Source organism: Zootoca vivipara, chromosome 7 (genome assembly GCF_965207765.1).
Source record: "Zootoca vivipara chromosome 7, rZooViv2.hap1.1, whole genome shotgun sequence".
Taxonomy (NCBI): domain Eukaryota; kingdom Metazoa; phylum Chordata; class Lepidosauria; order Squamata; family Lacertidae; genus Zootoca; species Zootoca vivipara.
Window position 1 is genome coordinate 47,012,685 of NC_142590.1, and position 13,460 is coordinate 47,026,144.

A 13,460-nucleotide genomic window follows, 5' to 3' on the forward strand; every position below is an offset into this window, starting at 1 on the left:
CTAAATCATTTGTTCCAGGTGCCGTGCTGTGCCTGCCAAACAAAAGTCTTCTCTGAACAGGCTCATTCTAATTCTCAACAGGTGCTTGAAGAACTTTCCTATTCTCCAGTCAACAAAACTCTTCTATCTTTGATCTCACAGTAATCTAGTCAGCATTTCTACGGAGCATCTCTGATGAGCATGTGTCTTGCTCCTAACAGGAAGCAACTTTTGCTGCAATGACATTCAATTATGTAAAATATAATGCCTAAGCTGCATGGGAAAGTGAGGGCGATGCCACCACTTGCCCAGGTATCTCCAAACTTTATTCTTATCCAGGGCAGGGCAGTCATTTACATCCAGAGTGTACCATGCGGGCTACTCTTGGGATGGGTGGCTTCATAGACTGGATGAGCAAATAATACAAAAACTCCCACTCATTCAAAGCAGCAGAAAGTAGTCTTCTCACCTGAGTTTTGGGCTCATACTGCTGCTGGAGCATCTCAGCCACTTTGTTTTCAAAGGTGCACAGCCGTGTATAAACCTGCTGCAGGAAGGTCTCTGTTTTGGTCTCATCCAACAGACAACCCTGGAACAGTACCTGGGCCAGAGACAATGGAAATCCTTATTTGTTCCAATTAAAGTACTCTGGTGCACCATCAAAACCTGAACAGTGGACTGCAACAATTCACCACCAAGCAGTTGTTGGTTGTTGGTTTTTTTTAAAAAAGGTGAAATTCTACAAATATTTCAAATGATGCTGAGCCGAAAATGTGCAAAATTTTAAGGAGATAAAAGCATCCTACAAAAGCTGCTGTGGCATATAGGCAAATTTCAACTAGGTTAAAGGTAAAGGACCCCTGACAGTTAAGTCCAGTTGCAAACGACTCTGGGGTTGCAGCACTCATCTCGCTTTACAGGCCGAGGGAGCTGGCGTTTGTCCGCAGACAGTTTTCCTGGGTCATGTGGCCAGCATGACTAAGCCACTTCTGGCAAAACCAGAGCAGCGCATGGAAACGCCGTTTACCTTCCCGCAGGAGCGGTACCTATTTATCTACTTGCATTTTGACGTGGTTTCAAACTGCTAGGTTGGCAGGAGCTGGGACCGAGCAACGAGAGCTCGCCCCCTCAAGGGTATTTGAACTGCCAACCTTCCAATCGGCAAGCCCTAGGCTCAGTGGCTTAGACCCCAGCGCCACCCATGTCCCTTTTTTCAACTAGGTTACCCAGGACAAATCAGTAAATTTTATCTTCTGGAGATCATTTCCGGCTCAAAATGCATCGAGATAAACTATCTACGACATTGTATATTATGCTAGCAAATCAGTTTTCAATAATTCTTCCTTTAAATATAACACTGCAGGTGGGACCTGCCATGAAACGTTGCAGAGTGGAATGTTCTTGTTCAGTGTTCCAGGAAGTCAGTAGCGCAGTTTTCCAGGATACTCTCTTTAATTCCCACTGCCATCTATTTTCCTTCTTCCATATCCCCAACCCAGTAAATCCACATTCCCTGGCATCTAAGCATGTTGAGTCCTCAGGCTGCTTGGGAGGTATGCCTTGTGGGGGGGGGGTGTTTCTGAAAGGTTTTTTTTGGGGGGGGTAGTTCTGCAAGTATTGAGTTTTCCTCAAATCTGCTCGTGTGCGGATGCTGCTGCTGGTGCACTTAATGAAACAGCTTAGGTAAAGGCAGCACTTGATGAAACAGCTTAGGTAAAAGATTCTATTGTCTTCTTGTGCTTCTAGGAGCAGGGCTTGCGATCCCACCAAAACAGCTGAGTATCATCCTAAAAGGCATAGATTCTGGAACCGAGCTTCTGGTCCAGGCTTACAAACACACACACACAGAGCTGCAGGAATTATCATCTAAGCCTTTCTAAGCACTGGATATGCAACTGAATCTCTGTTCTGTCTTCTGGATTTCCACATCAAATGGGTGTGCTTTCACCCCATCTTTTTTTAAAAAATTTTTTTGTTAATATAATATTAACTTTTCCTTTGAAAGAACTTATTTTTAGTCTTTAAGGTTACAAATACATTAGGGGAATTAGATCAAATATACCCAAGATTTAATGTTTATAAGCTGCACTGCATTAATAAATTCAGATACAGTCATACCTCGGGTTACAGCCGCTTCAGGTTGCGTCTTTTCAGGTTGCGCTCCGTACCAGAACGGGTTACTTTCAGATTTTGGCGCGCGCGCATGCGTAAATACACTAAATCGCTCTTTGCGCATGCGCAGAAGCACCAAATCACAAACCGTGCATGCACAGGTGCGGGTTGCGAACACTGCGGGTTGCGAACGTGCCACCCACATGGATCATGTTTGCAACCAGAGCATCCACTGTACAATTGGGTATCTTTTCTACCCCCCCCCCACCCTGTAATTAACAAAAGCTTTGCTATTTCAACCTGATCCCTTGTTGTGGGTGAGAATTTTTGGATTTCAATAACCTTAAGACGCATTCTCAGGACTATACGCAGTCAACCCATACAGTTTCTTAGAGACACTTGTAACAATTGTGTTTCCCCCAGTGACCAAGGCAGTCAACAAACTATGGTTGTCTCTCCAGTCTCCCTGAACCTAACTAGACAAGGAAGGGCAGCCACATATAATGTGTCGCAGGACTGATATTGTAAGCTTCATTCATGCAACTGTCCCATTTGCCTATAAAATGTGGGGTGGAGAACTATTCTTTAGATGAAAGCGAGTGTGCTGTGTTCTGCAGCTATATGCAACTTTCTCCCAACCAGGGTGGATTTGATTTAAATCACGATTTAAATCACTAGTCAGCAAGACTTGATTTAAATCTTTTCTTTTCTTTTACAGAAAGACATTCTTGCTGGTATAATCTTAATATTTAAAACCAGGTGAATTTTTGGAATAATAAATTTTCAGAGTAGTTTTTACAGTTATAGCAAAAAATTTTGATTTGCTTATACTATTAGAAATACATAGATAATTATGAAATTACTGTAAGGTTTAATAAGTTAACTGTTTGTATTCGGACAACTTTTCTGCTGTACTTTATTGGAAAGAGAAAAATAATCATTTCCTTAATAACAATTTAAACAATTTATTTAACTAAAAAATAACATTATAGCATATGTATCTGTGTTTGTTAACTGATGTGGTTAAACAATTAAAAAAGAAGAAGACTTAGACTGAGTTTTAGCACACGTGAAAAACTTAAAAGAAATCCTTATTTCCTGATGAATAGCCTTTGGACTATAATGTAACTTAAACAGAAAACTATATTTAGAAAGACTTTTCCTCCAAAAGCATTTTATTTTAAAAATCCAATTATTTTTTTAAAAAATCTGATTAAAATTTTTTAAAGTCCAATTAAAATTTTAAAAATCTGATTTTTTTTTATTTTTTTAAACCATTGATTTTTATCCACTCTGCTCCCAACCTAGTGTACTTCTGGAACTAGAGTTGGGCTAGGAAAAAATGACACAAGGTGGTGGTGTGGTAAAGCAGAGGGAGGGAGGGGTTCACTCCATGCTCCTTTTCATTTAAATAGCAGCCTCCTCCCATCCTGTTTCAGAGGTGAATGGGGCATACACATGGATGGCTGACCTGTTGGAGCTAGTTTCCTATTTGTTTTCTGACAGAGAATGCTGGTTTGTTGCAGAATTGGTGCTCCCATGCATTTATGGGGTTGTCGAAAGAACAGTGGAGCACTAAGTCTGTAATGTGAGCGGTTCTTGTTCACTCTGTCCTGGCACAGAGGGAAAACACTAGGGGAAAGTCCTCCAGTCTAATGGCAGTCAGGAAGGTAAGGGGGGAGGAATTAAGTGTCTATTGGTCTTATCTTTTGGTTATTATTGTGGAGGATAAATTTTATACTGTGAACTATTTTGAACACAGCGGTGGAAAAACTGGCACATGTGTTTTGTATGTAAATAAATGAGGAAGCCAAATAAATTACCAGGCACCATGTGTTGCAAAATAAGGGGCCACTCCAAGAAACATCACCGAACGGGATGAAGAAGTAGCTCTATTACTAAAAAGAAAAGTCATTAATATTGGCTTGCTATTCTGGCATTCTGCATACACAGGACTATGCATATACTCACACAGCAGCTTTTGACACCTACACACCAAAAAAATTGCAGCACCCCAACATTTTATAGTGGTACCTCGGGTTAAGAACTTAATTTGTTCTGGAGGTCCATTCCTAACCTGAAACTGTTCTTAACCCGAGGTACCACTTTAATTAATGGGGCCTCCAGCTGCCGCCGCGCAATTTCTGTTCTCATCCTGAAGCAAAGTTCTTAACCCGAGGTACTATTTCTGGATTAGCAGAGTCTGTAACCTGAAGCATCTGTAACCTGAAGCGTCTGTAACCCAAGGTACCACTGCATTTGCTTTCACTGCCTGCCTTAGGCTCCTAAAATTAGCAACAGGCATACATACAACCCGATACATAAACAAATCAAGGAAACAACTGGAAGTAAATATATATTCTAAATAATCATACTCAGCTATCGTGGTAGCTGGAAGGCGAAGCAGGAACAGCAAACACACAAAACATCATTAATCATGAATATACAAGTAAGATAATTTCCAAGTAATGAATGTATGAATACTACCAATTACTAAATGCTGCAGACATGGACAAAAATACTGTTTACAATAACTTACAATTGCCACCCAGCTCTAATAAGAGCAGCCAGGAGTAGGAGAGGCAAAGTCCAATACAGTACTACACTCAGCACCTCACAATAATCAGAGTTAAGCATATTCAAGCTTTGTGATTCTGCACACGGAAATTCACAATTCAATTGTGTGCACAGAATTCAGCAACTTGAAAATCTCCATATTCATTTTAAAAGGCAAGTTCCCACCCCCAACCTTATAGCTGTGAAAAATAAGCTTGAAAATGTGCAGGCCATTCTGGGAGATCTCAGTATGTAAAGGAGAGGCTACAAAGGATTTCTAGTGGTTAGGGGACAACACTCCAATTACCTGAGTAACTCCTTATGCCCCTTATGACTGGCAGAAGCAGAACAGGTTGTAATCATAGCTGCCAAGTATCCCGTATCCGCCGGGAAAACCCCTTTTTTTCTTACCGTTTCCCGGCGGTCTCCCGTTTAGGTTAAAATCCCGGTATTGTCCCTTAAATCAGCTTCGGCCCGGCGGCCATTTTTCTGGTGCCGCTTTGCCCTTCTATGGGCACCAGAAAATGGCGGTGGCGGTGCCGGAAGTCGCTTCCGCGCATGACCGGAAGTTGCGTGACGCGACTTCCGGTTGCGGTTTGCCCTTCTATGGGCATCAGAAAATGGTGGCGCCAGAAGTCGCTTTTACGTGTTTCCGGTCATGCGCGGAAGCGACTTCCGGTGCTGGCGCCGCCATTTTCTGGTGCCCATAGAAGGGCGAAGCGCCACCGGAAGTTGTGTCACGCAACTTCCGGTCATGCGCGCGCTGCCGATCCCGGATCTTTACGTCCGGAACTTGGCAGGTATGGTTGTAATGGTTAGAGTGGTTAGAGTGTTGGACTAGGACCTGGGAGACCAGGGTTCAAATCCCCCCTCACGTCAATGAAGCTCACTGAGTGACCTTGATCCAGTCACTGTTTCTTAGTCAAACCTACTTCATTGGGTTGTTGTGAGAATAAAATGGAGAAGGGGGAAACCATGTGTGCCACCACCTTGAGCTCCCTTTGAGGAAAGGTGGGATAGAAAATGAGTTAAGAAATAAATTTAAAAGGCTATGCAAAATGAGACAAAACATGCGATCCTGTTCAATTTGCATAGTATATACAGGGTTCATAAAAGCATTGCCAATTTTGACTTTAAAAAAAAAAGTGCATGGTATAAGATAAGGAGTTAACCAATCTAACTCCAGTACCACTGTAATTCAATCACTGCTCAACATAGGTAAAGTTTATCAACAATGGGATTTTTGCCTGCTTGCTGCAGAAATGCACCTTTGTAGAAAGAGCAGCCTTTCCCATGCCGTAGGACATAATGTGACATTGAAAACAGATTTTGCGGTGGAATGGGCGTGGTATTAAATGAGAAGACACAGATCTAATCCTTAGCAAATCCATCTCATTTACATAACATGCTGACTTAATTACAAAAGGTTTGCTAACAATGGGACACCTCCTTAGAGCTCCTGACATTCATCCACCCTAGTGTGTTAATTTATGTCACAGGAGAGTCTGGTTCAAATGTTCAATTGTTTACATATGTAATGAAACCTCTCGTTATCAGCAGTCTCATGTTAACAGCCTGGCGAAACACAAGACATAATAACTACCTGGTGTGTCTGCAGACCAATGATGGAAGAATATACTTGGATGGTGATGTAGATCTCAGGTTGGTAGATAATGTCCGAGCCTGGGATTCGAAAGGGCTTTAACAACCCCACTAAACACCGGGACAGGGCATAGAACACTTCATCAAAAATGATCTCCCCTGTAGAATCATCCTGAAGAAGAAAAATGACATAGCATCAAGCTTCTACTGAAGTTGTGCCAGAGACAGGAGTCTCCAGCTAACTAACTACCGGCCAGTTGCTAATCTCCCTTTCCTGGGCAAGGTTCTGGAGCGAGTGGTCACAGACCAGTTCCAGGCACTTTTGGAAGAAACTGATTTTCTGGATCCATTCCAATCGGGGTTTAGGCTTGGTTTTGGCACAAAAACTGTTTTGGTTGCCCTGTATGATGTCTTCTTTCGAGAGAGAGACAAGGGAAACATGTCCCCATTAATTGTTCTCGACCTCTCAGTGGCTTTTGATACCATCAACCATGCTATCCTTCTGGAGCGACTCTCTGAACTAGGGGTGGGTGGAACCGCTTTGCAGTGGTTCCAGTCCTACTTGGATGGTCATTCCCAGAGGGTGTTACTTGGGGAATGTTTTTCATCTCCATGTAACCTTCAATGTGGGGTTCCGCAGGGTTCAATCCTATCCCCCATGTTGATTAACGTCTACATGGAACTGCTAGGTGGGGTTATCCGGAGGTTTCGAGTACATTGCCACCAGTATGCTGGTGACACTCAGCTATATTTCTCCTTTACATCTGCAGGTGAGGCAGTGGAAGTGCTTGACCAGTGTCTTGTCTCGGTAATTGACTGGATGAGAGCCAACAAACTGAAGCTCAATCCAGATAAGACTGAGGCACTGTTAGTAGGTGACCGTGGTTCCCTAGACCAGATGGCTGGGAGGTCGCTTACTCTTGATGTGGTTACACTTGCTCTGAAGGAGCAGGTTCATAGCTTGGGGTACTCTTGGATCCTTTGCTGTCACTCAAGACTGAGGTGGCCTCAGTAGCCCGGAGTGCCTTCCACCAGCTTTGGCTGGTGGCCTAGCTGTGCCCCTATCTGGACAGGGATAGCCTACTACCGCTGTCTATGCACTGGTAACCTCAAGGTTAGATTACTGCAATGAATAATAATAATAATAATAATAATAATAATAATAATTTTTTATTTATACCCCGCCCATCTGGCTGGGTATCCTCATCCACTCTGGGCGGCTTACAACAGAATATTAAAATACAATAATCTATTAAACATTGAAAGCTCCCCTAAACAGGGCTGCCTTCAGATGTCTTCTAAAGGTCTGCCTCTATGTTGGGCTGCCTCTGAAGATGGTTCGGAAACTTCAGCTAGTGCAGGATTCAGCAGCCAGGTTGCTCACCGGAGCAAGACGGTTTGAGCATATCACACCGATCCTGGTCCAACTGCACTGGCTACCAATTAGTTTCTGGGCCCAATTGAAAGTGCTGGTTTTGACCTATAAAGCCTTAAACGGCTCAGGACCGCAATACCTCAAGGACCACCTCTTTTCATATGAATTCACCAGGACTCTGAGATCATCTACTGAGGCCTTCCTTTGTGTGCCGTGCCTTCTCCTCGAAAGGGTGGCAACACAAGAACGGCTCTTCTCTGCAGTGGCTCCCCATCTGTGGAATGCTCTCCCCAGGGAAGTTCGCCTGGTGCCTTTGTTATACACCTTTAGGAGCCAGGCAGAAACATTCCTTTTTAGCCAGGCCTTTGGTTGATCTGATTTACACCCTACACCACGGGTGTCAAACTCAAGGCCCGGGGGCCAAATCCGGCCCGCCAGACCTCATCATGTGGCCCGCCGAGCGCCCCAGCCAGCAGGACCCAGCAGCGGGACCTTGCTGCTGAAGCGCCGCGCCGACAAAGCGCCGACAAACAGCTGGGACCTGGGGGGGGGTAGAAAGGCGGCCGGAGCAGCGCTGTGTGGAGCGCCCCGAGCCATAGCAGGAGAAGGAAGAGGCAGCTTGCCGGGTCAGAGCCCAGCAGTGCCGCACGGAGAGTCCCGAGCCTCTGCGACGCAACAGTGCTCCGTGGCACTTTGAATCCTCCTCCTCCTGCCACGGCTCGGCGCCTGGAAACGGCTGCTGCTGCTGCTGCTGCTGCTGCTGAAGCACAGACAAAGCACTCAGCAGCGCCGCGTGGAGGAGGAGGATTCAAAGTGCTACAGAGCACTGCTGCGTCCCAGAGGCTCGGGACTCTCCGCACAGTGCTGCCGGGCACCGACCCGACAAACTGCCTCCTCCTCCTCTTGCCTCACCTCCTCCTCCTCCTGCTGAGGCTCAGCCTCATGAACGTGAGCTCAGCAGCGGCTCAGCCTCATGAACGTGCAACTCTGAGGCTTTATGCACATCTACTAAAACGGACACCCGCTGCCTCATGCTGCACGGGAAATGCTTTTTGCCCCTGGGTCCCTTCACGCTCTTTTCTGGCGCTGGATCAAGGCGGCGACCCCCCCTTCCCTTTCTTTCTTCCTCTCTCTCGTTCTTATTCTTTCTTTCCCTCTCCTTCCTTCCTTCTTTATCTCTGTCTTCTCTCCGTATTTCTTTTTCTTTCCTTCTTTATTCCCTTCCTTCTTTCCTACTCTTCTTTCTCTCCCCTCTTTCCTTCCTCTCTCCCTCCTGCTCCCTCTTTTCTTCCTTCCTTCCTTCCTTTCTTCCTTCCTTCCGTCCTTCCCATGTTTCTTCCTCTCCCTCATTCTTATTCTTTCTTTCCCTCTCTACTTCCTTCCTTCTTTCTCCCTTTCCGTCTTTTCTCCCTCTTTCTTTTTCTTTCCTTCTTTATTCCCTTCCTTATTTCCTACTTTTCTTTCTCTCCCCTCTTTCCTTCCTTCTTTCCTCTCTCCCTCTCACTCCCTCTTTTCTTCCTTCCTTCCTTCCTCCTTCCTTCCCCTCCCCTCCCCTCCCTCTCCCTCTCCTCAGAAACATAGGATGCTGCTTTATACTTCTGGCCCTTAAACCCTGGAACCAGGAGAGCAGCTCCAGTGAGTCAACCTCAGCCAGTCCCTTTGGTGAAGGGTGGTGGCTCACTGGTAGAACATCTGTCCTGCATGCAGAAGGACCCCAGCATCTCCAGGTACTAGTAGCTCTACAAAGGTCCTGCATGAAACCCTAGCGAGCCTCCACCACCCAGTGCAGTTACCAAAAATCATTTTTCAATAAATTGTACAATAATTGTACATTTGAATATCTACTTGCCATTATTCTGACTATGTTTCTGCTTTCAGAGCTAGTTATTACTTACATTATTACAAAAAACAGTAATAATTGAATGCAGTGACAATAATTTATGATAATAAAGAGTGGACACATAGTCCTACAGATACAACCGGCCCTTTGAGGGTGACCAAACTGCTAATGCGGCCCCCGATGAATTTGAGTTTGACACCCCTGCCCTACACCCTTTTAAAATGTGTTTTGGGGGGGGCGGCTATTGGGTTGTTGTTTTTATTTTTATTATGTATTTTGCGGTTTTATATCTTGATTTTATTCTGTGAATCACCCTGAAACCCCCAGGTATAGGGCAGTATATAAATTCAATAAATAATAACAGGAGCATTCCATATGTAATATTCTGGAGACACTTGTATACGTGAATATATGAAGTGCTCTCTCTACTGGGAATAAGTCAAGATACCCAGCAGACAAAGCTCCTGTATGCGGAGTTTTCTGTTTTCCATCAAGATAGGAAAATAGAGCCTGGGAGACTCTTCTCCAAGACAAAGATATGCTATCGCTGACAAGACAAGCTTTGATGAAGAAGCACTTCTAGGGCAAGGAAGAGGAAAAATGTTGACAGAAACACTCAGGGAACATAGGATGAGGAACTAGTACACTTACCACAATCCCTGTAGAAGGGCTCAAATCCAATTCAATCACAAAACGGTACTGGCGCGCAAGGAAAGTGACTTGTGTAGAAGGCACTAGGAGATATGGCCTGGGCTGAACAGGCTCGTCAGGTTGCCAGCTATTTGGAAGTATGCTGAGAATATCCAACTCATTATCTGAATGCACCTTCAAAAAAGAAAAGGGGGGGAATTGGAGGCAGGACACAACCAAAACAGGACACAACCAAAGGGTAAAGCTTGGCTATAGATGCATCTTCCTTCCTAGATGCTCATCAGACCAAAGCTTTCCTACTTTGACTGGCCTAAGAGGTGATCGTTCAGAAGTAAACTTCACATGCAGCTTCCTTACCAGTTCAGATTCAGGCACTGCCCAGATGACCTGATGCAAACGATTGAGAAACCAAGCCAGGCGCACGTTGCGTGAAATTCGATAATCCTTTTTCATCAAGAGAAAGACCTGCCCGGCCTCCTCTACCTGCAAGTAACAAAAAAGAACTGTAATCTCACATCTTGATTATTTCATAAGAAACTCATCTGTCGTCTCGAATTGTTCTTTGTCATTACACCACCAGAACAAGATGGTAAAGATTATATGACTCAACAATAGGCTTAAGATGCTGCATGAGCCCAAAGAGCAAGATGAACAAAAAAGATGAAATTGTATATATTTATTACTATTTTATCTATAAAAATATACACCACCCACTTATAAAATATCAAGGCAGTGTACAGCAGTACATACAAATACAGTGGTACCTCGACTAACGAATAACCCACGAATAACGGCCCAAGGCCAAATCGGACCCCCCCGCCGCCACCGCCACCACTAACCTGCCGCGTCGCCGCCACCCTCCTGCGCTCCCTCCCCTGAAAGGTAATGTGGGGTGCATGCCTTTAAAGTCTCTTTTAAAGGGTCTTTTTCCTAGGCTCCGGAACGAATTAATCCATTCTCAATGCATTCCTATGGGAAACATCGTTTCGACTTACGAATGTTTCTACTTACGAATGTGCATTCGGAACGGATTAAATTCATAAGTACAGGTTCCACTGTACAATAAAACATAAAATAGCACAAAGCAATACAAAATAATCATTACAATGACCGGCAAATCTTGGGGGCAGTAGTGTAGCGTGTGCAGCCACAGGGGCAGTTGCTCCGGATGCAAAATGGTTAGAACGGGCACAAAATTTCAACACCTGGTGCTGCCTCAATACAGCTACATGCTTCCATCACTGGGCTCCGTTGAAAACAGCTTCTCCATGCGAACCAGGAAGTGATGTCTCATTTTCTCATCTATGTGGCTGTGATCTCCTGGGTGACGCAGACACCCACTCTACCCCTCCATGTGGCTCTGGGCACTGACAATCCACGCTATGCCACGGCTTGGGGGTAGTGAAAATTAAACAGCTGAATGGGCCTGTTAGCACAAAAAGGTCTTCAAGAGATGTTCCAAAGTTACCAGTAAAGACTCCTGCCAAATCTCTGCAGAAGAGCATTATTACTATTACTATTAATAGCATTTGTACTCCTAATCTTCAGCCAAAAGGCTCCCAGAGTGACTTACATATAATCCATTAAAACAAGACTGTTCCTACCCGCAGGCTTACTAACTGGAAAAACCACAACACAGTAGGAAAAAGGGGCAGGGAGGGAAGAGGAACATAAGGTTCCTCGGAAATTAATGGAAAGGTTCTTCAGCCCTGCCCTGAATTATTGGGACACTCGCATGCACTACTTTAAGAGGCAGTGGCAGTTCTGCAACCAGACAAGGGACACTTTATGAGACCTCCTCATGAAAGGTGGGAATCACCCCAGATTGTGAGGAACAGGAGCAGCCTGGGGTCTATTTTGCTGCTTGACAAGGAGGTTGCGGGAGCCCCCATCCAGAACTGTCGAGTTCCCAAGAGACATGACATCCCAAAAGGCCCACCCACCCACCCCTGCCAACCCACTCTCCATAGAATGCCTGGCTTCTGGTTGAAGCCAGCTGGGTTTCTGAGACACAGGGGACAACAAACAGCTGTTCTCTGAATGATCTCAGTGATCAGGCTGGAATATAAGGGCTCAGATGGTCCTTAAGTTGTCATGGGCTTTGTATTTCATCACAATAATATTGATGTTGGCCCATTTAGCACATGGGCAATCATTGCAGATGTTTCAGCAGAGGTGCCACATGGGGTCTGCCATCTAGTAGCTGCATTCTGCATTAGCTGAAACTTCTGGACCAAGCAGAAAGTCAGTCCTACACAAAGTGTATTGCAGTGCTGAGGTTGCCAATGCATGGACTACAAAAGCCAAGCTAACCTGATTCATATATGGCTGTATCTAGCATACAAATGAAGCCAGCAAAAGGAACTCCTAACCATAGAAGTCACTTGTGCCTCGTATATATAGAGAAGTACCCCCATGCTACATACTTGCACCTTCAGAACAGGCAATTAGCAATGCAACCTACCCACAGAGCTTCCATCTTTCCAGAATTCAAACTCAGTTTATTGGCCCTCATTCAGTCTACCACTGCCCTCAGGCACTGGTTCAGCCACTCCCAATTCAGATATTACCGTATGAAGAAACAGAGCAGTGTGCCATAAGTAAACAGTCATACCTTGGTTTTCGAATAGCCTAGTTCTTGAATGTTTTGGCTCCTGAATGACTGAAAACTGGAAGTGACTGTTCCAGTTTTTTAACGTTCTTTTGGAAGCGGAACGTCCGACAGGGCTTCCGCGGCAGGAGGTTCCTGCAGTCAATCAGAAGCCATGATTTGGAAGTCGAACGCTTTGGAAGTTGAACAGACTTCCGGAACGGATTCAGTTCGACTTCCAAGGTACAACTGTACTGTACCAAGGTACAATATGCTCCAAAACTCTTAATGGCCACTCCATGTATGTGTTAATTGGCAGTGGGACAAAATAGTGCCCTACAGAACCATGTAGCACAAGAACCGGGGAGCAATGGCCACTACTATTTGACAGGAACTGCCACTGTGCAATTTACAATGTGATCCTAGGAGGGTTTAGTTAGTAGTCCCACTGGCAGATTGCTAAAATTAAAGCTTACATTTTCAACAGAGAAAGAATATGACCTGACATTCTTTTATGGAAAATTCCAGTACCATGTGAGAATTCCACATGGACATATATGATAATATTTTCAAGATGTTGTAATTGTAATCAATTGCTTTATTATTTCTCATTTTCTCAACAGCTGATTAAGAGTGTGTTAAATCACTGGAATTAGTACTGAAGTCTGTGTGGTATGTTTAGTGTACAATGTTGTAAAAAAAATCTCTTTAATACTAAAAAAAAAGCTCTAACTACTTCAATTGAATTTACTCTT

The 13,460-nt window shown here is 44.5% G+C and overlaps 1 protein-coding gene across 6 annotated transcripts in view; it reads right to left on the reverse strand.

Moving 5' to 3' along the window:
• Nucleotides 1-13,460, reverse strand: part of SZT2 (SZT2 subunit of KICSTOR complex) — a 76,112-nt gene that overhangs the window by 61,210 nt on the left and 1,442 nt on the right. For 5 of the 6 annotated variants that reach the window (XM_088673325.1, XM_060276974.2, XM_088673324.1 and 2 more), the window contains exons 2-5: nt 10,473-10,598; nt 10,116-10,289; nt 6,251-6,421; nt 449-580 (exon numbers count right to left, since the gene is read on the reverse strand). In XM_088673325.1, coding sequence (XP_088529451.1) covers nt 449-580; nt 6,251-6,421; nt 10,116-10,289; nt 10,473-10,598 — 603 coding nt within the window. Of the gene's footprint in view, nt 1-448; nt 581-2,097; nt 2,431-6,250; nt 6,422-10,115; nt 10,290-10,472; nt 10,599-13,460 lie in introns of those variants that run through there. The other variant, XM_088673326.1, reaches the window with a different exon arrangement.